Raw genomic sequence first — 27619 nt, forward strand, 5'->3', positions numbered from 1 at the left:
CTGATCCATTCTAGACAAGAATAATAATATATTGTACTAATATGAATACTGAATCCTATCCAGGTGTTTCTCCTTGTTCTCTTTGCAAGGAAATAGTGGTGACAGAGCAATAAAGTGATTAAAGGAAACCACTAACATGACCATACCATTATCCTGTAGGTTCACTGCAGCATTGATTCTTCAGTTAATAATACACCAAAGACACAGACGGGCTTTTTTTCCCTTAAAAGTGCTGTTTCATTTCTTCTTTTTAACTGAAATTCCAGCTAGTATTCAGGAAATACCCTAATGCACCACTTCTCTTTTCTCTTCCGTCAACTAACTGGATTTGCACAAACCATACTATATATTATTTATGGTCAGATACTTTATGGTCTTCTCTTCTCCCTAGTAAGCTGCTTGTGTTCTGGTAACTGGAATGTGAGAGTTGGTGCTGCTTTGTAGAGGTGATAAAACTGATAGAAATCCAGTCACTACTGGTAGGTAACTACGCTGGCAAGTCAATATTTCTGCACTTTACCATAGTGATGAAAAGCAATCTAATCAATTCTTGCTCTATATTGCATGTATAACTTAATCACAGTTTATCTGTTATCAAATTGGATGCATTGTTTTCCATACTGTGGCTTACTAATACTGCTGCTAACTCATTCAGCAATTTTACCGTTTTACACTGAATTCTTTGTTTGCTGTGACAACTTGTGACATTCCTTTATTGTCACACCAGATATAACAACTAAAAAGTAAAATAGAAGTCAGACCAAAGGCATAAGTATCCACAGACCTATTAACAGTGTGTTTCTTTTTTCATGATGATTTAATTTTAAACGTTTGTTTTACCTCATAACAGTTAAATTATACTACTCTAGGAAGAGCCTGTGCATGATTTCATAATGTAGTTTCTTTTTTTTTTTTTAAAGCTGGATCTGTCTGCTTTTTTCTTTAATTATATTTAGAAACAAGCCCTTTTCACTGAGGTAAATAACTGGAAATTATTTTCTGTGCAATTCTATATTTATAGCTTGTACATGGTTTTTTCCCATCAGGACTACTGTATTTGAAGATGTAGTAAGTTGCCTTATACTGTTCTGTATGCCTTAGAATTAATATGCCTAATAATAAGTTATGCATAATAATACTTAATTCCTTATTGACATAAAATTACTCTTAAAATTAAATGGGAGTTTCATCTGCTTAAAGGCAGTGGGATTGGTATTTTTATTTCCTTTTTGGCTGATTGAAATATTCTTATATAAGTAGATATAATGACTGAAAGCTGATGAATTGTAAATTGACAATCAAGAAAACTACCTTTGAGATTGATAGGGAAATGTCCATATGCTAATAATAGCACCTAGTCCTGCAGTTCCTTACTGTTGTGGAGTTGTGCTTTCTCACACCATTGTCCTCTGTATAGAGTATATTCACGTAAGTAAAGGTACATCATGCCTAGCTCTGGACATAAATGATTTGAAGTAAAATCACAAAACCAAATGCTATTTTGAGGTCAGTTTGCCTTTTAAATCTGTTTTATGATGCTTGTGGAACTCAATAAGCTAAAAAAAGGTAGTTCTGTTTTCAAATGGTTTTTTGCATTGGAGACGGAACTGAAAGTTTGATGTGTTGCACATTAGGAAGATTCTAAAAGATATATTTTTTTCTTAGCTAATTGAGTGGCCACTAAACTGGACATGTAATCAATTAAGATTTGTGAAAATATATGTTGTATGTCAAAATAATTCGCTTAGTTTACTATGAAGAGTACCGATTTATACTATTCTAGTGGGATTTCTAGTAAAAGTGGAATATAGCAAAAATGAGTTTTGTGGTGTTTACAGTTCTACCACCAAAATTTTTCTTCCTACATTTTGAGCTCCTGGTCACTTAAATGCACTTAAATACAGGATATTCAGATTGGCATAAGTATGAATGCTACCTTTTTTCAGGTTCTGACCAGAAAAGTACAACTTTAGGACAGATGCACACACAATGAATGAACTCTTATGAAGCAGCAGGTTATGTAAGTTTAACTTGCAACTTCTGCTCCCACAATGGGTACTTTTATTAGTGTTGAAGATCTTTATTTGACTGTAGGCATTAACAAGTAATAAGACAAACCAATTTTAGAAATGGTCAAATTAAGGGTTACTTAACTCCTTCACTCGAATGCTACTTTTCATGTATCCGCAGTATAAATATGATGCTCTAGAATTGTAATGCCAAGAAAAAATCAACACAATTTTGTGTAACATGCAATGAATAATGTTAATAACACACAAAGAAGAATATAAGGACCCAATTTATTTCTATACTATGAAACAATGATACTTAATAGTAAATAAATGTGTTGCATGAGCTAATGAGAAAAGTTGAGTGATCAAGAGAATAATTTTATTCCAGTAACATTTAGAACTTCAGTAAGGTATCAGAAATATGCTGGAGAGAATAGAGTCCACATCTTTGTCATTCATAGCCATAAAACACTGGGAATAGAAACTGTTTGGCAACTGTTACATTTGCCTGTTGACTGCTCATAATTATTATATGCTATTTTCTTTTTCTGCTCCATCCCAGTACCTGTGGTTGTCCACTAGTATTTTGATGGAAATATCACTTAACTATATTAGCTATTCCAGTTTGCTCCTGTACTGTGAAGATGAACTTCATGGACCAGATCCTGAGCTGATGTAAACTGTTGTAGCTCTACTCATGTCATGGGTACACTGCCAATTAACACCAGATCAGGATCTGGCTGCAAAATGCTTACTTTGCCCATAATCCTTTACAATACTTTCTATGGATTAGTAAAAGAAAGTAGAATCCAAGAATGCAACATGCTGAAGGCAGGCTAAAAACATTTTGTATTGTATTGGTTTGGATATTTATGTAAGGAAAGATCAATTTTGAGATGTATCACCAACAATCCTTACTGCTGCTGTTAAGGATTCTTGATCAAACAGCCAATTTCCTTGCTAAGGAACAGTTTACTCAGCACTATCATTTGACAGTGTTGAAAATTGGTGATGGTGGTGGTTGTTTTATATTTTGTTCTACTAACAACCATATACATAATGACAGTGAATGCCTCCCTTGTGGTAGGTGCATTATAAACATGCAGGACAGCCTATATCTGCCCCAAAACAACTTCCATTTCAAAAGGACAAGTTTTCACATTCCCATGTGACCATCATGTTTGCTTGGGAGTCTTCCATTACTTTTGAAGTCTTTTTTGTTTACAGAAGCTAAAAATATTCATGATCATGTTGTATATGTCATTAAAAAATGAAGCACAACATAGTCATGACCATCTATCATGTAATGGTATCAGAACTTTATTACACCTAATCTGTGTTTATAATGGTATAGTATTCAGTAATAAATATGTAGGAATTGTGTTGTTTTAAAGGTAGTGCACAAAGATATAATTTAGTTTCTTCTCTTTCTTGGTTCAGGAAGACAGTACACACAGAGGTCAATAATAAATGATACCACCATCTGGTGGTGAAATTGCAAACCAATTCTTTAGCAAGCTAAACATTCAACTATGTTACATATATGTTTTCACAAACAGGTTCCAGAGTTTTGTGGAATTCCATATGAATTCTCGTATGTGAAAAATTTTGCTTTACACCACTAGATGAGATTCTTCATCCGACTTCACTAAGGATAATTCCATATTTATACCAGAGTAAATGAGATTAGAGTCAAGCCTATTATGCCCTGCTTTTCTCCTGTAGTTTCTTCCTGGCAGACAGAAATACAGATAGTTTCTTGCAACTAAAGTTGTTCTCGCTGATAACTTGGAATGAGAAGGCAATCTTGGCTACTGATATTAAGAGAAAAGAAGGAAAGGATGTAAGGAAACACAAACTTGAACACAGTAAGATCCAGAGTAATATTTCTGCCACTGCTTTTCTTGAACACCATGAGGAAATTCATCTCTTATTAACATCTTGGATTTGGCCTGCTGAAAGTGACTGAATAGAACAGCAGACAATATTATCTCCCTTGCATCTCAAACAATAGACTCATTGCTCTTTGAGTTACCCCAAAGAAAGATATGACCAAAGTAAGAACTGATGCTTCTTTTCACTGCTTACCCATGGTCCCTTGAGCTAACATCTTGGTTTGTTTTGGGTTTTTTTGTTTTGTTTTTTGCAGCTCCCAAAGTTTAAGAGATTCGGGTGAACAAGCCTGAGTATCTGTCACATGAAAAACGATGAAGAATTCAGTATTGTGTCTTTTTTTTTTTAATGTTGAACAGGGGATTTTATTAGACTAAGGAAAACACTGTTCTGCAAAAGCAACTTTCTCTCTCTGCTCCACTGCATAGTGTTTTTTTCTTTTAACTTTTTTTCCAGACCCCCTCCCCACTGACTTCCTGATATTAATTTAAAGAACCAGTACACACATTCTCATAATTCTCTCTGAAGCTTCTCCCACAACCTAATTTCTGTTTCACTCATAATGTCCAAATGTGTAAGTTTCCATAATGCAATTCTTTCTTGCATGATTTGATCAGGTGTCGATTAGTTGCTCATCTTGTTTTAACAAAGATAAGTAAGAATGCAAAAGCCACCCTTTCACATTTCCCATGTTGTCTACAAAGTTCTCTGAATTCTAGCTTTTACAACAGACATTTTTTGTTGTGATTTTTTTGTTATAATATTCTAGATCTGTGAATAAAACACTTCCCTTACTTCTGGTATTTTATGTTGCAGATTTGCAATTGCTGCAGCAGTCAAATAAGGATATTTTTTAATACAGCTATTTTGTTTTTATTGTGAAAACCTAGCAAAATAAAGTAGTTACAGGTAAACCTAGCAAAATAAAGTAGTTACAGGTCTCAGTTGAATTAACTTAATTAAAACCAGATAATAGTTTTTTTTTCATGTTCAAAAAATACCTAATATGAGTAGTAAAATCTTAAGGTTTCATGAAGGGTTTGCTACCTATACTTCAGTTGGTGGCACCTTGACACTATTGGGACAATTCATGGAAATGAATGATATTAAGTGAGTAATGGTATCAAAATCTGGCTTTTCCTTTCTGCAGACAGCTGTGTCTGGTTTCTCTCCACTGAACACTTGTAAGGAACACAGTTGTCAGTCCCTTTAATAATATCAGCAATAAGGTGCCTTACAAGCCACTGTTCATTGTGATTAAGGACTTCTAAATTTGTTCCATAATTTAACTGTGGTACCTTGGTGTGCTTGTATCACCCTATTAGTTGTACCATATTGTCTTGCTCCTTTTTTATTTTTGAGCTCCAATCTTTAATGTAAATCAAAGATAAGCTTTGTAAAAATGACTCCAGTAGCCTGCATTTTTTTTAAACTTTACATTTGTGGGACCCATTCTATGATCACATGGCTTACTTTAAGCCCTGTGCTTATAGTTTGGGTCCCACTTGTGCAGACATTTGGCAGTGCTGGGAGCTGTGCTGGGAACCCAATCTAAGTAGCTTGGGGTGGGTGCAGAGGCAGGTGGGATGGGGGTGGGCTAGTGAGTGTATGGGAAGGTTGGCAGGATTGGGGTGGGGGCTGGTGGGTTTGTGTGGGGGAGATTGGTAGGTTCATGGGTAGGGTCAGAGACTACCCTAGCAGGGTGTGGGACCCGGGGCAAATCAGCCTGTGTGGGGCCAAGCCTGGGGCAGTAGCCCACCCCACCCCAATCCCATGTGCTCTGGATATGAAGAAGCTGGTGGTGGCGGCTGGGCGGGGGGAGGGAGGTGGTGAGCAGCTGGATGTGAAGCCAGTGGTGGGAGGGGTGGCAAGCAGCCAGATGTGAAGCACTAGGCAGGCCCTGCAGGAGGGGTCATGGCTGCTTCGCCGAAGGTGGTCACCCCAATTCGCTCCCCCCTGGGACAGCCCTGGGTAGGGTTGTCCATCTGGGGGTTGAAGGATCAGGGGGCTAAAAATAGCCTGGTCAAAGTGTGGTGGGGGGTCGGAATAGGGCATCCTTGGGTTTGGGGTAAGTAGCTGGGCTTTCTCAGCCCCAGGGCTGTACTCTGAACATGTAGAGACAATCAGTAGATCACATTAACCCATTCCCAATCCCAATTCACTTCCGTAGATGAACTAAGGTAGATCAGTCTGGATATTTTTTTTCCTGATCTAACCTCCTCAAATATCTGTAGAGATTGACACTTAGATTGACTTAACTATAGTTAGGTTGATCTAAATGCAATTTCTGCGCATACCTTTAGACTCAATGTTTTTACATTTGTAAGTCCTTTTGACTGAAGGATTTATTTTCAAACAACAAAAAGGACTGCACAGTAACAGCAACTTACATTTTAAAATGTGATAAGCTGGCCTTAAAGCCTTAGGGCTTCTTTCCCAAAAGCCAGAATCAGATGGTTTTGGCAAAGGAGCCATAAGAGGCATGTATATCCTGATTACATGGGTTCAATTAAGGAGCTCAAAGTCTCAACAGTATGTCAGTGCAATCATGACTGTATGCTTTGATGATACCCCTGTTGTTGTATAGTCCTGATCTTTTTGTGTGAACAATGATGTTAACACCAAAAAATAGAGGAAGGAAAGGAATGAGTTCAACCAAGGCTGCATGAATGTCAACAAACATAATCATGGGGGAATACTGTCATTTGTTGCCCATACATCTTAAAAATAACTTGTAAGGAAATGCCTCTAAGAGTTATACTTACGTGAATTACCAGTATGTACAGACTTTCTGTCCATGATGTAGTAGTAAAGATTAACTCCTTTCCTGAGGGCTGACATGATTGCATTGACAGGAAGTTGTCAGCCATCTTGTGTGTAGGCAATTGTAATAAAGCCCTTTTGAGAGCAAGAAGTCTCCTTGCCTTCCTGAGCTATGAGATAGTACATATGAGACAGCAGATATTCTACGTATGCATTTGTTTTCATCTCTTAGAAATCTTCCTGATGTAACACTGTCATTTGAATGGTCTTTTGTCATTAAAGTGCCCCTTCTCTACTTCATTTCAACTGCCAGTTTGCTAAACCACTTACTCCTTTAGCTCCAGCTGTGTCTGCTTGAACTTATTCCAGTTTTCTGTCAGCTAAGTTGAATTTCACAAAACTGAAAATAATTTCATTGTAAAAAAATTCTGCAGTGATTATTGCATCCTACTCTGTCTTTATCTTGCAAGATGGTTGGAGTGCAGTGAGTCCTGGTAGATGCATTCTTAGTATCTGAGTTGTTCTGCTTGGGTAGTAAAGCCATTCCCACAGAAGTTTGCAGGACTGGCAACCTGTTCGTCCTCTTTATTTTCAGGTTTTATTCAGACAGACCAAAAGACATTTCTGGGTGTGTTTAGCCAGTTGGACAAACCCTGGAACTGATGTTATTTATAAAGCAGAATTTGCTTCAGAAGTTTGTTAACCAGTCTGGAAAATCTTGTTAGTTTGTTTTCAATTAGATTTCTGAGAATTTTATTACTGAAAATGTACTACTTAAAAGATTTCTCCCCAAGACTCTCTTTGAGTCCAGTAGGAAGAGGACAAGGTCAAAATGTGAACATCTAGGAAATAGGTGGTTAGAAGAAAATACTGTAGCTTAAGATCCTGATTCAGGAAAGAACTTTGTGTACTTAACTCAATCCCTATTTAAGAAAGCATTGGTTTCAGTGAGACTTAATATATTTAACTGTATTTCTCCTATGATAGAAATAAACACCTGATTATCATAACCACAATCATATAACTCAATCTGATATTTCAAACTCTTGGTTCAATCTCATCAGTGGCTTTGTATTACACAATTAATCTGTTTTTTAGTTAAAAAAGTGTTCCCTGTGTATTATAATTATTTAAACATTAAATCTTACATTTTCTTTTGTGTTTGAGATCAACACAAATACCCTATACACTTCTTATAAGAACATACATAATAAAATTAATGTAAGGATTTATTATTTTAGTTGCTACTGAGCTACAATAACAAATATATACCCAAAATCATACAGCGTTTTTGTATGGGCTAACAGCCATGATAGAGATATGCATTTCCCCCTGCTCTCCCAATATATAACTACCAGCTATTTTAGGATATTGAGATACCAAAATAGAGAAGGCCATAATGATAGCTGAAGACAAGGTCTTTGTAAAAGAACTAAAAATGTTGCTTCTTTAGTCTTTTTGTCCTTGAAAGAACATTCACAACTTCTTGATGACTATGATGTCAAAAGGTTAAACTGGATGAAAAATAGTGCATTAGAGTCACATGAAATTTTTTTTTTAAACTTTAAAGCTATTATATGGCATCAACTAAACATAGTTGTGAATCGCCAGACTGGATGTCTTTTCCTTTGTAATCTCTCTTCATGCATATTAACAAACAAGGTCTCCATCTAACTAGATCAAAGTTTCAATCAATGCAATTTCACATAAAAAAATAATTACACTGTTTAACTTATATAATTAATTGACATAGTTACATATACATCTAGACACCAAACATTAAAATGAACAGCAATGTTATTTGGTGATATTTTTGATGGAATAAAAATACTCTGTTGTTAGCTTTAATTGAAATTTATTTCCAGCATGAAACAGCTTGACAAACACATGCTGTTTCTAATAAAACTTAACAAGTTTAATAAAATGATCAGGACAAATAAGCAATTTTTGTTCAGTGCTGTTAGAAGTTAGGAAAGGCTATTTCATCACAAGATATACTAATGTTTTTAAAGGAAGTTGAAGAACTAACTGAACAAATGTTATAATAGTCCATATTTCTGCTGTGTTTGTTATTTTAAAATGGAATTGCAGTATCTTTGGGTACTTAGAAAACATTTCAGTAACAAAGAAGTTCTAATTAGGAACTTACTTTATCATACTACAATAGAAAAACCACATAAAACCTTATAATTACAACAGTTACTCTGAAGTGTTGTATTCACAACTAATGTGATCACATCTGTGTGAAGAATTTTGTATATATAAATACTGGCAGAAATTAGTTTCTGTCACAAATGGACAACCTTAATGAAGTCCACTGGGTGTCTACTACCCAGAAGCTTAATTTCATCCTGGGTGCATCTATATGAGATGCTGGATATGCTGTAGCATCACGTGATAGGAAGTGTGACGAGATGCTACTGTGCAATCAGCATCAGTTAAAAGCTGTTCTGTGCAGTCGGTTGCCATCATTATCATGTTGATGATTTTGTAATGGACTTTTCTAGTTATAAGATTAGTTTGCTGAAAATTCAAAATTAGTTTTCCTCAAAGGAAAGGTTGTAAAATCATTTTGTCTGATTTCCTGTTCATCACACACCATTATGTTTCACCCAGCTATCCCTGTGTGCTCAACAAAAGCATAATTTGAATTTGGCTAAAGCAAATCTTTGAGACAGCTGTGAACTCTTGATTTGAATATGACAACCAGAAATGGGCCTCTTTCCCTGGTAACTTGTTTCAGTGTTGTTTATTGTTTCAAATGTTAATTTGTCGGTTTCAGCTTCTGAGTAGTGAGTGGTTCTTCCTATGCCTCTTTTCTGATGAATTAAAGAGTGCTTTCATACCCAGTATTTTCCCCAGGGAGATGCTTATGCACTATAATCATCATGTCTCAATCTTTTTCTTGCTAAGTTAAACATAATTGAGATAATTATGTTTCTCACTATAAGGCATTTTCTGTAGTCCCAAAAGTATTTTTGCCTCTTTTTTTCACTTTCTCCAATTTTGCATCAGCTTTCTTAAAATATGGACATCAGAAGTGTGGGAGTTTTATACACGTGCTCCAGGAGGCAATGAGGCAGGTATTTTAATTAAAGCGGTTCTGAGAGCCACTCTAATTTAAAGCTCCCGGACTGTCATATGTATCAGCATCCCTGCATTGAAAATATGGCCACAGGAACACTTTAACTAAAGCTCATTCAATGAGCTTTAGTTAAAGTGTCCCCATGGCCATTTTTCAGTGTGGGGATGCTGATTATATGTGATGTGGGAGTCGGCTGGAGCATAGTAATTGCCACTCTCCAGCTGACTTGATTAATTGAGTCTGCTTCCACATGCTGTAATTGCATGTGTATAAGTGCGTGGTGTGCTGTATTTTTCTCAGCTGTGCTGTATTCAGAAGTAAAATTAATATACCCTATTCAACTCATTATGTCCTTGTTTATGAATTCAAAGATCATAGCCCTTTTTGTTCCATCATACTAGATGCTTATGATTAATGGCTTGTCGATACTGAGTTTAACACTAAATAGCATAGGACCCAATAGGGCACTATTGATACTCCGTTTGATTTCTCATTGAAAATTGTTTTTTAGATCTGTTAGGCATTAATATGATTAATGTGTGCTTTACTGGTCTAGTGACATTTTTAAGTAAAATGTTACATGAGGCTAAGTTAGATAGGGGCATGCAGGCAGAGCACTTTAGGCAAGTTCAAGCTTTCCTCTGGATTCATGGCAAAAATGACTCTCCACTTGATCCAGCTGTAAATGGGTACCCAGTCATTCATGATGGAGTGTCAAAGGCAGCTGGATGTGATATTAACTGCATCATTCCTTTGTGTGACGTTAGCTACAGAAACCGGTGTGAATTGACCACCCCAGATGACCCTTAGGAGTAAACCTTTGAGTTAACTTAAATATCTAGGTATCTTATAGTTACATAGTTAACTTTATCAACCAAAATAGCAGTCTTATTAAAGAGTATAATTTGATTTGTTTGTCAAGACCTATTTTCCATAACACAGTGTAGACTGGCATTTAATTATATTCTTAACCTTTCATTATTTATTAATTGAATTTAACTTCTCCATCATTTTTGCCCAAGATTGATGTCCATTCAACCAGCTAATAAGTATAAACATTGTTATTTATTGGGCTATTTGAAAACATTGCTCATGACTTGAACACATCTAGCAAATATGTGCTTTCTCTTATGCCTGTAAACACAGAAATGGTTTTTCAACTGAAAAATACCATCAGCAAACATAGAAATAAACTTATGGATTTTTTAAAAAAAGAAGTCCTAATTGTGACATTGTGCAAGATATTAAAAATGAAAGTAAAATTAAGCTGAATTTAAAGTTCCTCTGGGGAAAAATATTGCACAACTTTACCACAGATTTACAACAGCATCAAGATCTCTGCTTAAATTAGAAAGAAAAAATAAAGAGTTTTGGTTATTTATGCACAACTTCTGAAGACGGTTAAGTTTGTACTCATAACTGACTAGTACTCATAACGGTTAATGGGATAAAAATTAGAAATAAATAGGATTGGGAGCATTTTGACTGTTCAGTCTTGAATTTAGACACCTTTTCCAATGTGTAGAGTATCTGGATGCTGTATTTGGTTAGGCTTGAATCCTGAAGTTTGGATTTGGATTTACATTGGGATTTGATGCCTCCAGGATTCAGGACTCATGAATTAAGGCCTGTGGCTGGGGGTAGTAGATATGCTGGAGGGTAGGGCTAGGATTCAGTGACCTACACAAATTGGAGGATTGGGCCAAAAGAAATCTCATAAGGTTCAACAAGGACAAGTGCGAATTTCTGTACCTAGGACAGAAGAATCCCATGTACCAGTACAGGCTGGGGGCTGACTGTCTGGGAAGCAGCTCTGCAGAAAAGGACCTGTGGACAATTAGGTAGATATGAGCCAGCAGTGTGTCCTTGCTGCCAAGAAGGCTAACGACAGTAGGTGTGTTGCCAGTAGGTCAAGGGAAGTGATTCAGCACTGATATATATTCAGGACTGGGAAATCTAAAAGAATGTGAAAATGGATGGGGTATATAAATGTTCCCTGATAGAATTTATGCTTTATTCCTCAGCTCCATGCCACTCACCTGGGCCATGGGGTCAGAAGTGGTGCCAGAAGATGGAGCACCACTGTTCCAAACAGTTCTTAAGTGAGCCTCAATCTCTCCTCTCCACTTTGTATAAATAATTAAATATTCTTTGAACCAGATTGGGGAGATGGTCTCAAGTGGTCAGGGTACTTTCCTGGCATGTAGGACAGTCACCTTGGAAGTCCTTACTCCCATGAAGTCAGACATGGAACATCTGGAGACATTGAGGCAGAATGGTGCTAGAATACCCAGTAGGCCTGTGCAAATAGGGAAGTATTTGATTTGGATCCGGTCAATTTGCAGGACAGTGATTCGATTCAGAGATACGGGTCACTTTCCTGAATCGATTTGGCTGAATCAGCTTCAGAAGATTCAGCACTGATTCAGAGACATTTAGTAATTTGGATTGGCTAGGGATAGGCAGGCATGGCAGCTACCCCATGGTATGGGTGCAGTGTGGCTCTGCAGGGCACTGCATGCTGCCTGGGAGCTGGGACTGCTGCTGCTGAGCAGTGCCAGCCTCTGGCTGACACATGGAGCTGCCTCAGCTCCCAGACAGTGCACAGCACCCTGCTGAACTGCTCTGCACCTGCACCATAGGGCAGATGCTATGTGGGTACCAAGCGGGGCAGGGCGATTCTCGCTGCCTTGCACTGCACAGGAGGGCTCTACCATGCGCCGTCAGAGGCCCCTAGTTGCTGCTGCAGGGGCTGGTGAGTGCGGGGTGGCTTTCCCTTTTTTTTTTTAAGAGCCAAGGAGCTGGGGGTGGGGGATGGGTCCGGGCAGGGCAGTCATGGGGGCTTCTCTCGCAGCTCCTCTGGCTGTGCCTGCTTCTGCCCTGGCAGGGGAAGCTGTGGGGGCTATGCACTGCTGCCACTTGCCCAGCCGGCGGGGAGGGGGGGTGAACAATACAGATGCGGTTTGCTCTGGGTGGGGGCAGGATATAGCCCCCACTCACAGTGCTGCTGTGCCCACATCAGTGCTGGGAGCAGGAGCTCTTCCCTGCTGCCACTTGCCAGCCAGCAGGGGGGTGTGCAGAATGTGGGTGCAGCAGCACTGGGAGCAGGGGCTATGCCCTGCTGCCCCTTGCCCCCTTCCACCTGGAATGAGCTGCACCCACATCCCGCCCCCCCCGCCCTGGCTAGGCAGTTGGCAGCAGGGCAGAGTCCCCACTCTCAGCACTGCTGTGCCCTCATCCTGTGCCCCCCGCCACCCCTCCCTGAGTAATAAACCCCTCACCCTGACCAGGAAGCTTGTCCCAGCCCCAATCCCTCCCTCCCCCATGCCCCTTCCCTTCCACGTCCCCCAACCCCAACAGACTTCCCAGTTGGAGGCAACTCTCATCTGCCTGTTTAGTCTATGGCCGAATCTCTGAATCGGCAAAATCTTTTCCAAAACTTTTTCCAATTCTATTTGGATGCTTCAAATCAATTTGGAGCTTTTACTTGATCTCTCGATTCAATTCAGATTGGGAGATTTCAGTCTCTGAATTGGGTTGAATCTCCTCTGAATTGAATTGGCTACTGAAGCTTTGCACAGCCCTAATATCCAGCTGATACCTAGCTGGATTGCTTGACTGACCAGCTCTGTCTTGTGTAAGGTTCCAAATCAGGTGGATTTGCTCTGATAAAAACAACTGGATTTATCCACACAGTTATAATAGCTCAGTCAATATTGTTTGAGAACCTCACAGGAACCTAGGTATGAGCTAGAGTTCCATATAAGACCGAGGCAGTTTTGTGTTTTCCCACTGGAGGATTCTTCGGCAGCAGAAACTCAGTACCAACAAGGGAAGGCAGCAGTGGAATGGACTTTTGCAGATGTCAGTAGCACTTTAATTTTGGGTTTTTGGACTTTTATATCAATATGTCCTTATTTAGCCCCCAAATAATTAAGGTGCTTTGAAAAATTTCTTCTTCACAATTAAATCATTTACATTTCTTTTTCATAATTATTTTTTAAAAAGTGAAAAAATAATATGTTTATATACTGTAAGCCAGTGATTCTGAACAAGGGTGCTGTGACACCTTTGCATGCTATGAGATCCTTTTAAGGGTGCCATGCAATGTAATCACTTTTAGGTGTGCAAACACCTACGCATGATTCTCAGGATATAGTCAGAGATTTCAAATATTAATCCATAGTGCTCAACACAATCTGACCTGTTGTCATTTTTTGAGTTCTTTGCAACAGAATTGCTATAGTCATTTTTTTCCTATAGGCAAAATATGAGTGAAAGCTAAGACTTGGCATTTTCCAAGGGGTACTTTTAATCTAACAAGGTTGAGAGCTACTGATCTAAACAGATAGACCCAAATTCGGCTAACATTTAAAAGTGAATAATTTTATGCACATGAATAATCCTACTGAATTCAATAGCCCAAATCAATTAAAGGGACTACTCATGTATGTAAGAATTCATTTTGAACTGGGTTCTAAAGCAGGAGTCGTCTTTGGGGGATAATGGCAGAACATAAGGATACTTACTTTATTGTTTAGTCCTCTAATCCCATGGACTGAGTGTTTCAGTGACAGTGCTTTAACCAGCATGTGTGAATTTCTCCAGTTGAGCATACATGATGAGGCTTTTGTTTTCAACTTGCACAGAAAGAATTGCTAATATAATAGTTAAATAAAAACTCAAAATGAAATTTTAAATTGTTGCCAAAGTTACAAATACTAAAAAGAGGGATTTCTATTAGCTACTGCAAGCCTAAAATGACCATAACATTATTGACACAAGATAATGTGAATCATCTGGTATGCCAGTGGAGAATTAACTTGTTTTCAATCATATTGTGTCTAATTCATATTTCACTTTCAAACTCATAAACTTTATTAATAATGCTTTGAATTTTCACTCCTACTTTAAGTGTTTTGTACAGGGAGGCAATTCTGTCATTTCTAATGTTTTAAGCATTTGACTTTACAACCTTCATTATCTTCTAACATAGCATTTTCTTTTATATTTTATGTATTTTAGTTAAGTTTTGGAAAGCTAAGTCCCCCATTGAACCTAAACAAATGTGTCAGTGGTCTACAGGTTCCTTTAACTCAATAGTTAATGGAAATGCATAGTTGGGAGCATGTTTTCCAAAACTGGCACAGGTCGCTTCAACTCAAACAGTTCAACTTTTGTTCTACAGTAGTGGCTTTTGTAACTTGCATGTTAGAGACCATGGGCAGGTCTGAAAAACTATAGCTCCGGAAATGGCTGCATCTTTTAACAGAGGAGCTTTGCATTCTTTTCCTGTGTCTGTAATTCCACAACAACATTGTCAGGATCATTATATATGCCAAGAGAAAATGGTGTAAGAAGAACACTTATAACAAGCTTGATTTCTGACTACCACTGGTCAATGCTTACTTGACTTTCATTCGTGAAAACCATGCAGGGGAATGACACAATGTAGGAAGTGGTGTTTCTTTAGGTAATCATATTCCACAGGAGTTTTAGTTTTCCCTGGCACTGATGACCCCAAAATTCACAGTAAACAAAAGAGAGCTATCACTCTCCCAGTCAAGTTCCTTGTAATAATATCTACTTAATGATGAAATTTCCTATAGTTTGACAGAAAACTTTAAAGGATGGCACATATTGATTTATCTAATGAACTATAAATTCCTTATAATGTCCATGTTTTTTTTATATCTAGTAATACATTTGAATGTTCCATTCAAGAATGTTGAGTTAATATTGCTTTATGCAAGATTAAGAGGTCATCACCTTCATTTAAGTATGGTATGGAGGCCAGTGCAAAACTCTCTTCAGTTTGTCTCTGGATGACCCTTTCAGCCCTACTTTTCTATTATTCTATGATTCTTTTTCTATGATTCTATGTAAAGGAGTCCTTTAGGGGTTCCACTGACAGAGCTAATGGAAGTTACTATACAATACTGGTAGCATTTCTGCACTAGCCTAGATGGGGTGAAGGTCAGGATAGGTTTTGCTTTTATGTGAATTCTGTAGTAGTAGAACTTTGCACAGTTAACATGGGGAATATATGGCTACTTGTGGAATAGCAGCGTGAAGAAAAGTGATCAGCCACTGTGGACCCTTGGCCCTATGTTTAGGTGGATTTTATCTCACTTACTATGCAGCACACTACTCGGAGAGACCTCATATATCTATGTTTAAGAAGCATGGAGTGGATTTTAAGCTGAAATCCTAATTGATGAAAGCACTTTGGCACATGCCAAACTTTGAAAATGGGCTTAAGTTCCATTGGCTCTGAAGGAACTTAAATATATCCATAAGTACTTTGGAGAGGGATAGACTTAAGCATGTATTTAAGTATTTTGACCAAGTAAGGCCTAAATAAATAGCAAAATACATCCTTGCCTCAACTAACATGAATGGAGATCTTCAAAAGGAGACTGGACGCGCACCTTGCTGAAGTTATTTATCCCCAGCAGTCTTTCCTGCCCACAGCAGGGGGGACTGGACTCGATCTTACAAGGTCCCTTCCAGCCCTAAACTTCTGTGAATAATTCAAGCAAGACCTAAATAATATTTTTTGTTTGAAGTCAATCCCAAATATGTTGTCTTTTCAGAAGTCATATAAGAGCTTAAAGTATCCCTAACTTAAAACTATAGAGTCCTCTAAAAAATGCACTTACGCTGCTGATGGATATAAAAAAAACTCCCACCCCAACACTTTACCAGAAACAGTAGCATGTTAACTTGACCTAGCTCTACAGCATCTGTATAGGTCAGGTGCTTTAGTGGGGCTTTTTGGTGCTTTTATCTAATGTTGAATCAATCAGCTATTAGATAAAAGCAACAAAAAGCCACACTAAAGTGCCTAACCTATACAGACATTGGGCGAGCTGGCTCCAAATAACACAATGCCTCTTCTGGGCATGTGCTGGGTTCAGCATGGGGGCACACTGAGTTTAAAGTAAAGCGCCATTTTTTGGGGGTGGGGGGAGGGGTTGCATCTGTAAGCAGCCTCTATTTTTATATCATTATTTTTAATAAAATTGTACTTAACTTGAAAACTTATATCAGTATAATTAATAGTGTGTTTGTGTGTGTGTGTGTGTTCATTATAGATTTAAATCTTTTTCTATGCCTAGAAATTAGTTTATGTAACTGTAATTAAAATAATTCTAAATGGACCAGTTTAACACTATTAAAATAATATAAGTAGTGCAATATAGTAGCAAAATGTAGCTAATTTAAGTCCAATACATTTTTATATGGGTTATTTATCTCTGCTTGTACATGTTAGGGAAATTAAAAATCAGTTTAAGTGGAATGAAGAAAATAGAGGAAATAATGGCTGCAAACCAAGCTTTACCATTACTGACCAAAATGAAACATGCTTATACAAAGGCTGTTTCAGGAAAATTTATTACAAGAAATTTGTGTCTAGTCATACCATAGCCTGGAAAGAAAGCCACAGGGCTGAGATGACAGTATAGTTTGTGTATGTAGTGGTTAAATTATAGGAATGTGACATTGATCTGAAATGGGAGTCTTTTGAAGTAGTAACTGTCAATCTGTGCAATCAAAGGATGGCCCAAGTCTTACCCAATTAGGTCTTTTGGCATGACCACTTTATAAATTAAGTCCTGCTGTCTTAAAAAAATGTCATTCTTCAAGCAGAGACTCTAAAGGACTGCACAGTTTCGGAATAGTGAGCACCCATTCACTGCCTTGCCTTTTCTTTTTGCAAAAATGCCTCATTTACCAGACTGCTCTTACTATAAGGTGAGCCAATCATATATGTTATCAGATTCAATGAATATCTTTTGCTGTTTAGTTACTCTACTCTATGTTTTGGTTTATACATTTGTTTGCTGTGGTAGACACAAAACAATATGTATGGCGTGATGTTTAGTTTAGCATACATTTGTTACCATTTTATGGAAGGATAATCAATACTTTTAATTATAGACCAGTCATCAGTTTGAAAAAGAAAAGATATGTGATATAATTGCAATGTAGTCTCAAGATTATGCATAGTGATTGAATTTTTCCAAATAGTTGTTTAAACAAATCATATAGCTATTTTGGAGGAAAATGTAAAGTAGTTAATTGTCTAAAGGGAATGAAGTCTTAAAAAAATTAGAGATTTATAATAACAGTTATAAATGTCTGGCATAAATGTCAGGTCTTCAGCTGTTCTTCAGCTGCCTTTATAGATAACAAATCATACTGATAAATACAGACTTCAACAGGTTTTTTTTTTCTTTTTCTCCATAGGTACAAACACACTTGGAAAATCAATCTAGATATCACGTACAGCAGAGCCAGAGACATCAAGTGAAACAGTACCTGATGCTTGATACCAAACTTTCCAGCCAGACACTCTCACTGTCCCATTCGCATACAGCCCAGCCTGCAGGAGTTGCGCCTGTACTAAGAAATGGACACATGCCTCCTGTCAGTGACATTGGTGATCCAGAAAGTCCAGTTTCCAAGTTATTGCCTCTTGGAGAAGAACATGAGAATGTGGTATGGCATGTTGATCTAAGATATAGACAAGGCCGAAGGAAAGCGGGGGAAATAGTGATTGCTTCTTTGAGGGGGGAAAATGTTATTTGGCACAACTTGTATTACTTGTGAGTAAAAACTGAATGTAGATGCCAGTTTTTGTGCAAGCGCTTCAATGTTTCCTTGTCTAGGGTCTTATTTTGTACATTCATTCACCAGAGTGCTCTTGTCTTAAAAAGACAGTTCCATGGCAATCAATAAGCATGTCAGTGTACACAAGTTTTTGCAGGAACAGACCCTTAAAGTACTACAATATTCAGAGCATGTGTATACAAAAAACACCTGAAAAATATAGAAGTTGAAAGTAAAATATTGTCATGAATGTTCTGCATATTTGCTTTGAGGGGCAAACTCTTTTCCAAAGTTATTTCTCTCTAAAAATATCAGTCCAAATATATAATAAAATTAAATACCAAAGCAGTCTAAGGTGTAAATGTAACAACTGTTCATTAATTTTTCAGTTCACTGGCATATTTGCATCTGAGCCAGTTCTACAGTTGGTATAGAATGATGTAGATCGCCACTTGGCTGAGGATCTGGCCTGTATATGTTGTAGACAAGATGTAGATTGTTGATCTTTAGTCTGTTTGGTCTTTCAATAGATTTCAAGAGCTGTTGCATAGTAGCAAAAAGGAAAATTCATATTCTGTTATAAAGTGAGATTCTTTGTCATCTGAAGGACTTTAAGTGGAATAAAATAGTTCTTATGAACAGAGAGGTATCGCAGGGTAAAAAATGTATATGACTTGAATAGTCATTCAGCAAGTATGTGAAGAGGCTGGGGAAATTTAAATCCAATACCTTTGCTTGTAACCAGCTTGTGGGTCTAGCGTATTTTTCCTCCTCCACAGATGTTATTGACAACTGGCACACAGCAATTGAACAGAGCTACCAGAAGTGCACAACTATTTTTTGATTGTCTTGGCAGTAGCAGCATGAAGTCCTATTCCATATAGCAGGAATCCAGGCACCCAATGCAGCTGCTCCACCCATTTCTCCTTTAAAAACTTCTCAGGGGTTTAGAGGCCCATATGCAAGCCTTCATCAGTTGAGCACATCTAACGTACAGACAACAGCATTAGAAGTGTTTTGACTTGGCTGCTTTGTAGAGACAACCAGAGTTTGTGAACCAATCAAAACTGTCTAAAACTTAAACCAAACCCAAACTGAAACTAAGCTGAACCTCTACTGACATTTGAAAAAGGGATTCTTCCCCCCTCAATTTCACATGCTTTTTCAGTGCTCTGATTAAAAAAGAGAGCGATGAGAATGTTGGATTAGTATCTATTGTGTATAAAGATGTGTCCTTTTTATGTTTCAAAACTCATCATGTAAATTGGCCTCCTGAATTTTGGCCATGGTGTGAAACACTGTGGCATGAGTGACTCAGACTCTTGAATAACCACAGAGTCTTTGCAGCCTTCCTGGAACAGCAGACAAATGTGTTACGGATATGACACTTGAGTAGGGGTTGGGGATGCTGGTTATTAGTTGCCCACAGCCTCCTGACATCTGATCTTGGTGTGGCTCAAAAAAGGACTGGGTTGAGGACTGCTGGTACTCAGGGAGGGGGAAAGTAACAATGAACCACAAACACTTTTGTTTTACTCAGAGGAAGTAAGAAATATGAATGCACAGCTCAGCTAGAAGAGTTTGTTTGCAGTAAAAGAGTGTGATCTTTGCTTTTCATAGTTGTATTGTTATGATACTGGTCAGGATTATATTCTCTTTTGTTTCCTAATCCAAAAATATGGCTCATTTGTAATGATTAGTTTTACATTATCGTTTATTAGATGGAGGAGGTTATTGATGACATAATCAATATGGAATCACGTTTTAATGATGAAGGGATAGGTTGCTCTGAAGCTCCCCTACTAATGCAAAGAACTGTAAGTATTTTTTTTTTTACTTTGGTCCTACTGCTACTAATATAGAATCACAGTGGAAAGATTGAGGGGGAAATAAACTGTATTACCAATGGGTCAGATTTTCTTTCCATTTTCTTGAGTTACTTTTTTTTGTGCCTGGATATGCCAGATGAGCTGAGGGGGATGACATCTATACTCCCTATATGTGGCCAGCCATAGGATCCAGGGTTCCAGCCCAATCCCTCTATTTTTTACCAGGGGATGGAATAATAGCTTCAGTTTGTCAATTTAGAGGTTTGAAGAATCATAAGAACAATGAAAACCTTTTTGATGCCAAGTTAAAGACCTGTTGTAGCACATAAGTTCAGAGCTGCCTTGAGCATGTGTAATTTTTTTTCCTGTGTTATTCTGAATGAAGTGGTGAAGTAAGCTTTGTTGCAGATGGCCTTGTGCTGACCTTTTGTATCTGGATAAACAGAACTAATATTGAATACATTCTAAGTGCTGAGATGAAAATGCAGCCTTTTGTATGAAACACACCACTAGGATAATAATAGCTTAGGAAAATGCATTATTCTATTAGTGATACAATAATATGTTAATAATATTAAAACACTGTTATCGTGTGCTGTTTCCCAAAGTGTGAAGCATAGTCTATGGCGGGAGCGGGCAATTATTTTGGGTGGATGGACGTTTATTCAGTTTTGGCAAGCTGTCGAGGGCTGCATGGGTAGCCCCACCCCTTGACAGGTGTCCCACCCCCTGGTAACCATCTTGGGGCCAATGCCTCAGGGCCAGCACTGGTGTAGCCCAGAGTGGGGTGCAGGCTGGCAGGGGTCTGTGGAGCTGGGCTGGGCTGCACCAGCAGGGAGAGGGGGGAGCTGGCCCAGCTCCATAGAGCCCCTGCCAGCTGGGACCCTGTATTCCTGCCACCCTGATCTGGGCCCCACCAGTGCTAGCCCTGGGACACTGGTGTGGGCCCCATGCACTTGCCCACTCCCAGTGCCCTCCAGCCCCATGGTTCAGGCAGGGGGCAGTGTGCAGCCTCAATCCCCTGTTCCCTGGCAGGGAATGAGCTGGTGCTGAGCATGGGTAAGAGTGTCCCCTCCTACTCCCCATGGCCAGCGCTCCCTGATGCAGCCACTCGCAGCCCATGCAGGGCTGTCCTGAGCAGGCACAGGCAGCCCCATGTGGGCTGCGAGTGGCTGTAGTATGGGGCCCTGGCCATAGGGTAGAGGAGGGGCCAATTTTCCCATGCTTAGCAACAGCTTGTAACCTGCCCCCTGCTGCCAGCCTGGGCCTCATGATGGCTCTGGATTCGCCCATTGGGGCTGCACATAGATTTCATAGATTTCATAGACATTAGGGCTGGAAGGGACCTCGGGAGATCATCGAGTCCAGCCCCCTGCCCAAAGGGCAGGAAGTCAGCTGGGGTCATAGGATCCCAGCAAGATAAGCATCCAATTTACTCTTGAAGGTGTTCAATGTAGGTGCTTGAACCACCTCCGCTGGCAGACTGTTCCAGACCTTGGGGGCTCGGACAGTAAAGAAATTCTTTCTTATGTCCAGCCTGAAACGGTCTTGCAGGAGTTTGTGACCGTTCGACCTCGTCATTCCTTGGGGCGCTCTGGTGAACAGACGTTCCCCCAGATCCTGGTGGTCACCCCGATAAACTTACAGGTCGCCATCAGATCACCCCTGAGCCTGCGCTTTTCCAGGCTAAAGAGTCCCATGGCTCTCAGCCTATCATCGTAAGATCTGTTTTCCTGACCTCTGATCATGCGCGTGGCTCTCCTCTGGACTCTCTCAAGCTTCTCCACATCCTTTTTGAATTGTGGAGCCCAAAACTGGATGCAGTACTCCAGCTGCGGCCTCACCAAGGCCGAGTACAAGGGGAGAATGATGTCCCAGGATTTGCTCAAGAAGCATCTATGGATGCACGCCAGCATTTTGGTCACTTTACTAGCCGCAGCATTGCATTGCAGGCTCATGTTCATAAGGCACCAGCCTTATGGAGGCACCAGCTGCGGCTCCCCTACTTGCAACACCAGGCAGCGATTGCCATCACCGCCTCTGGGCTGCCCAGCATGTGAGCTCCAGGTGGGCAGCAGCAACAGCAGCAAACACTGCCCAGCATGGCAAGTGTGGGGGGGTGCGGAGCTGCTACCGCCATGGTGCTGCCCCGATGGGCAAGCCAGGTGCCAGCGTGGGGCCCAGGCTGGCAGCGGAGGTGAGTTACAAGCTGGTGCTGAGTTTGGGAAAAGCAGCCTCTCCCCATGGCCACTGCCCTGTGATCACAGCCCATGTGGGGCTGCCTGTGCCTGCTCAGGACAGCTCTGCATGGACTGCGAGTGGCTGCAGCAGGGAGCGCCATCCATGGGGTGGACAAGGAGCTGCTTTTCCCCGGGCTCCTTCCCTGCCTGCAGTCCTCCCCCACCCCCATACCTGAGGTTCTGGCACTGGTGCAGCCACATGGTCCCAGGCCAGAAGCCTCTGCCGGGGGGCGGGGAGCCCTGCTGTTGCGGGAGTCCAGCCGGCTTCCCCTGGGTCCTACTTGCCCTGGATCCTGGTATTTTTGAAGGAACCAAAGACAGATGAATATTTATTCTCTAAATTATTTAGGGGCCTCGCAGGCCAGGATAGAATGGCCTTGTGGGCTGTATTTGGCCTGTGGGCTGTATTTTGCCCATCCCTTGTCTATGGCTACCTCACATAGGTTACAAGTTTGAAGAAGCAGGCTGGATAAGATTTGTAAAGGTCATGAAATGCAGCATTATACATTTGGCTGCCAAATAATAATAGCTGTCAGTGCCAAGCAGCTTAAACTTTCTTTAAGAGATCTATCTCAGCCTTGATTCCTGTGTGAGCCTTCTTTCTTGATTTCCTTCTCCTTTATAGTGGGAATATTGTCAATAGGCATCAAGAATGAGTCTTTGCTGAGCAGTTACTAATCGCAGAACTATGTGAGGGACATTTCAACTGGGCAATGTTATGGATAGAAGGCAACAGGTTTCATGAAAAGGGGGATTTGGAAGCTCTCTTAAAAATGAGCTATGGGAAACCATAATAATCAAAGCTTCATTAATCCTTATATTTAGTAATGGGACCTGTGCTCTGTCTTCTGTGGGCATGTCTACATGTGCACATTTAATGCGCAGCAACCTGCATTATACAGATATCAAATTTATGCCTGATTAGTTACTGCACAGTAATGTATGTTTACAGGCCTTACTCCACACAGACACACACAGTGTTACTGCAGTTTAATGCCTGCACATGTAGACACCAGTCTAAACACCACTTCCTGCACATGCTGTGCAGTAAATTGAATGTGCAGTAAATGAACGTGTAGACACACCCTGTGTGGTGTTGTATTGATGGCTGTCTTTTAGAAGATGTAAGTTACTATCTTGTTTTGTATCTGTAAAATACCAAAGGCCTGAATCTTCTTCCCTTTGAACCTATTGTAACACCACTGGAACTCCACTGGGGCAAATAATATCATTCATTTGCATGACCGATGTTACAAAAGCAGTTGCAGAACCTGGTTCAACTACATTTGGTTCAGTTAAACTATAACCATTGAGGTTTAGTTATCATACAGTGATGATAATAACTAAATGGTAGCTGAATGAGATATAACCCCATCCATATGTATTATGTTACGTGTTGTAAACATTATTGGGTTGTAATGTGTAACATTTATCATGGCCTTTAGGTGATGGCTTGTATTGGGGAAGTTAAAGTGGGGGTAGCCAGGGAAGCTAAAAAAGCAGCACAGGGTATGTCTTTTAGGGTGATGCAATGGATTCTGCATAGTACATCTGGACTATACCAAATGTCAGTAGGGAGGAAGGTGATTAGGCCAGGGTTCTACCCCTTTCATGTAATCTACGAATCTGTCTTCTTTGGGAAATGGTCCTTTGTCACAAGCCCAAGCCCAAACCAAAAACAGTAACTGCCATACCTACTAAACCTCAGGGGTTCCCTGTGATTTTTCAGGCAGGTGCACAAACTTGCCTGCTAAATGTCAGTGTTTATAGTGTTGCAGTTATGAAAAGTGTATTGAATGGAATGAAAGGGAGAATAGAAAGATGGGACCAAGGCCCCTGCCCCACTGGAGCTCAGCAACAGAGCAACAGGTACAAACCTCTTGCAGCCCCAGCACAGCCCGCCAAGTTGCCAGCTCCCGCAGGCAACACAGGCTCAACTGTAGCTACTGCCCCCATTCTCCCCAAGACAAAACACAAAGTGTTTGTCATGGGAGACTCAATCCTGAGGGGGACTGAGGAGGTAATCTGCTGCTCCGACCCCTTAGCCCGAGAAGTCTGCTGCTTCCCAGGGGCCCAAATCCAAGACATTGCAGAGAAGATCCCTAAGTTCCTCCAGCCCACAGACCATTATCCCATGCTCCTTAATCATGTGGGCACCAATGACATGGTTCAGAGTGCTTTCAGCTGGGTCATGAGGCACTACACGGATTTGGGAACAGAGCTAAAGGGTCTGGGGGCACAGCTGGTGTTTTCTTTGATCCTTCCAGTCTCGGGCTATTGGCTGAGGAGGGAAAGGAGGATCCAGGTAGTTAACCAAAGACTGCAGCACTGGTGTCATCAGGAAGGCTTTGGCTTCCATGACCACAGCCCGCTCTTTGGTGAGAAAGGCAGCGAGCTGCTGGGAAGAGATGGCTTTCACCTCTCTCTGCTGGGGAAGAGGTTCTTCTTGGCCAGACTGGCTGACTTGCTCCACTGGGCTTTAAATTAAGCCTGCTGGGGTTGGGTGGGACTACTGCCACTGCTGGCCCAATGAGCAACCCTTGCAAAGCCAGCAGGCCAAGGTACTTAAGGGAGCCCATCCCTGCCCCAGCCCTCGTACAATCCATGGGCAAGGCAAGAGCCCCCAAGAGGACACTTGCTTGCCTGTACACAAATGCCAGGAGCTTGGGGAATAAGTGGGATGAACTCGTCCTCCTACTTAACACAAATAATTATGATGTCATAGGGATAACAGAGACCTGGTGGGACTCCACCCATGACTGGACCATGGGTATAGATGGCTATACCCTGTACAGAAGAGATCGAGTATATAAAAGGGGCTATGTACTATGTTAAGGAAAGCTACACATCCCTGCAAGCTGATACTGGTGACCAGAATGGACGGCTGGAGAACCTCTGGGTTAAAATCCATGGGGAACACAGCATGGGGGACACAACAGTGGGAGTCTACTACAGACCTCCCACCCAAAGTCAAAAGCTTGACCAGAAGTTCGCCTTGGAACTGGCTGAGGCTGCATACTCCAGGACCATGGTTGTCATGGGTGACTTCAACTACCCAGACATCTTGTGGGAGGGTCACTCAGCAAAATCCGAGCAGTTGCAAAGCTTCTTCTCCTGTGTGGATGACCTCTACCTGACCCAAGAAGTCTACAGGCCAATTAGAGGTAAAGCGCTGCTCGACCTGGTACTGGATTACCTAATCAGTGACCTAGTGATCAATGGGAAGCTGAGTGACAGTGACCACAAGCTGATCACCTTCACCATGCACCGTAAAGCTGGTAAGTCAGTCAGCAACACTGAAGTCCTTGACTTCAGGAAAGCTGACTTTGACAAGCTCAGGAGGCTTGTCAGTGAGGCCCTAAGGGACCACGACCCCAGGGGGAGGGGAGCCTAGGAAGAGTGGTTGCTTCTCAAGGGAGCAAGCCTCAATGCACAAGCTAATTTGATTCCATCTCAGAGGAAAGGCGCAAGAGGGCACAGCAGCCCCCCATGGCTCTTCCAGGGGTATAACAGACCTCCTGAGGCTAAAAAGAAAAGCCTACAAAGAATAGAGGATGGGATTCACCTCCAAGGAGGATTATTCTGCACTGGTCTTGTCCTGCAGGGAGCAAACCAGGAAAGCCAAGGCTGCAACTGAACTCCAACTAGCTTCGAGTATCAAGGACAATAAAAAGTCCTTTTTCAGATATGTGGGGAGCTGGAGGAAAAGCAAGGGCAACATTGGACCCCTGCTAAACCAGATGGGGCAACTGACAACTGACCCCAGAAAAAAGCCAACCTATTAAATGGGTACTTTGTGTCAGTCTTTCATCAGTCCCATGGGACACCCATGCCCACTATGTGACAGGGAAGTCTGGGTGAGGGTGATCCCCTCCCCTCCATAAATGCTGACCTTGTGAAGGAACACCTTGAGAGGCTGGATACCTTCAAGTCAGCTGGCCCTGACAATCTATACCCCAGGATACTCAAGGAGTTGGCAAGCATCATAGCCCAGGCCCTGGCATGAATCTTTGAGAACTCCTGGCACTTTGTGTAGTGCCCAAAGAGTGAATGCCAATGTGGTACCTATCTTCAAGAAAGGGAGGAAAGTGAATCTGGCAAACTACAGGCCCATCAGCCTGACTTCTATCCCAGGGAAAGTCTTAGAAAAGTTTATTAAAGAGGCCATCCTTAATGGACTGGCCGACCCCAGCATCCTGAGAGACAGCCAGCATGGGTTTGTTGCAGGTAAGTCTTGCTTGACTAATCTCATTTCCTTTTATGACCAGGTGATCTATCACCTGGACAAGGGAGAAGAGATTGATGTCATATATCTTGATTTAAAAAAAGCCTTCGATCTTGTATCCCATGATAACCTCTTGGCGAAACTGGCTAACTGTCCTTGGGTCCACCATGATCTGCTGGCTGAGAAATTGGCCTTGTGGTCGACCAAGAGGGTAGTAATTGATGGAAATCAATCATCATGGTGCCCTGTTACCAGTTAACAATTTCTTTGCCTCCATTTTTCTGAGCAGGGACTAGGACACCTCCCCCACTGGGACCTCCATAGACCCAAGGGGAGGCCCACCCAGGCCTAGGGTCAGTGAGGACCTAGTCAGGGAACTTCTGCAGGAACTGGATGTATTTAAATCAGCTGGTCCTGATGATCTCCACCCCAGAGTGCTGAGGGGTCATTGCGGGACCCCTGGCATGGCTTTACAAGTACTCATGGTGCTCTGGTGTGCCCGAGGACTGGAAAAGGGCCAATGTGGTTCCCATCTTCAAAAAAGGAAGGAAGGAGGACCCAGGAAACTAGGCTAGTTAGTCTTACCTTGATCCTGGGTAAGCTTTTTGAGAGAATTATCCTGGCGCATGTCTGTCAAGGGCCAGCAGGGGAGATTATGCTTAGGGAAATGAACATGGGTTCATTAGAGGTAGGTTCTGTCAGACCAACCTGGTGGCCTTCTATGCCCAGGTCACAAAATTCTTAGATGCAGGGGTAGCAGTGGATGTAGTATTTCTGGACTTTAGGAACGCCTTCAACACTGTCTCTTACCCCATTCTCATTAAAAAAAACCCAGGGGACTGTGGTGTCAACACCTACACAGTGAATTGGGTCACTAACTGGATGGAGGGCTGCACCCAGAGAGTGGTGGTGGGTGGGTCATTTTTGACCTGGAGGGATGTGGGAAGTGGGGTTCC

General features: G+C 41.0%; 1 protein-coding gene across 1 annotated transcript in view; it reads left to right on the forward strand.

The window, feature by feature from the left end:
• The first annotated feature begins 438 nt into the window (after window positions 1-438).
• Window positions 439-27619, forward strand: part of TFEC (transcription factor EC) — an 87531-nt gene continuing 60350 nt past the window's right edge. The window contains exons 1-3 of the mRNA XM_090042241.1: window positions 439-479; window positions 18007-18258; window positions 20091-20186. Of these exons, the coding sequence (XP_089898367.1) occupies window positions 18082-18258; window positions 20091-20186 (273 nt within the window). The 5' untranslated portion in view covers window positions 439-479; window positions 18007-18081. The remainder of the gene's footprint in view (window positions 480-18006; window positions 18259-20090; window positions 20187-27619) is intronic.

The sequence above is a fragment of the Crocodylus siamensis genome, chromosome 4 (genome assembly GCF_052110815.1).
Source record: "Crocodylus siamensis isolate JL-2025a chromosome 4, ASM5211081v1, whole genome shotgun sequence".
NCBI lineage: Eukaryota > Metazoa > Chordata > Crocodylia > Crocodylidae > Crocodylus > Crocodylus siamensis.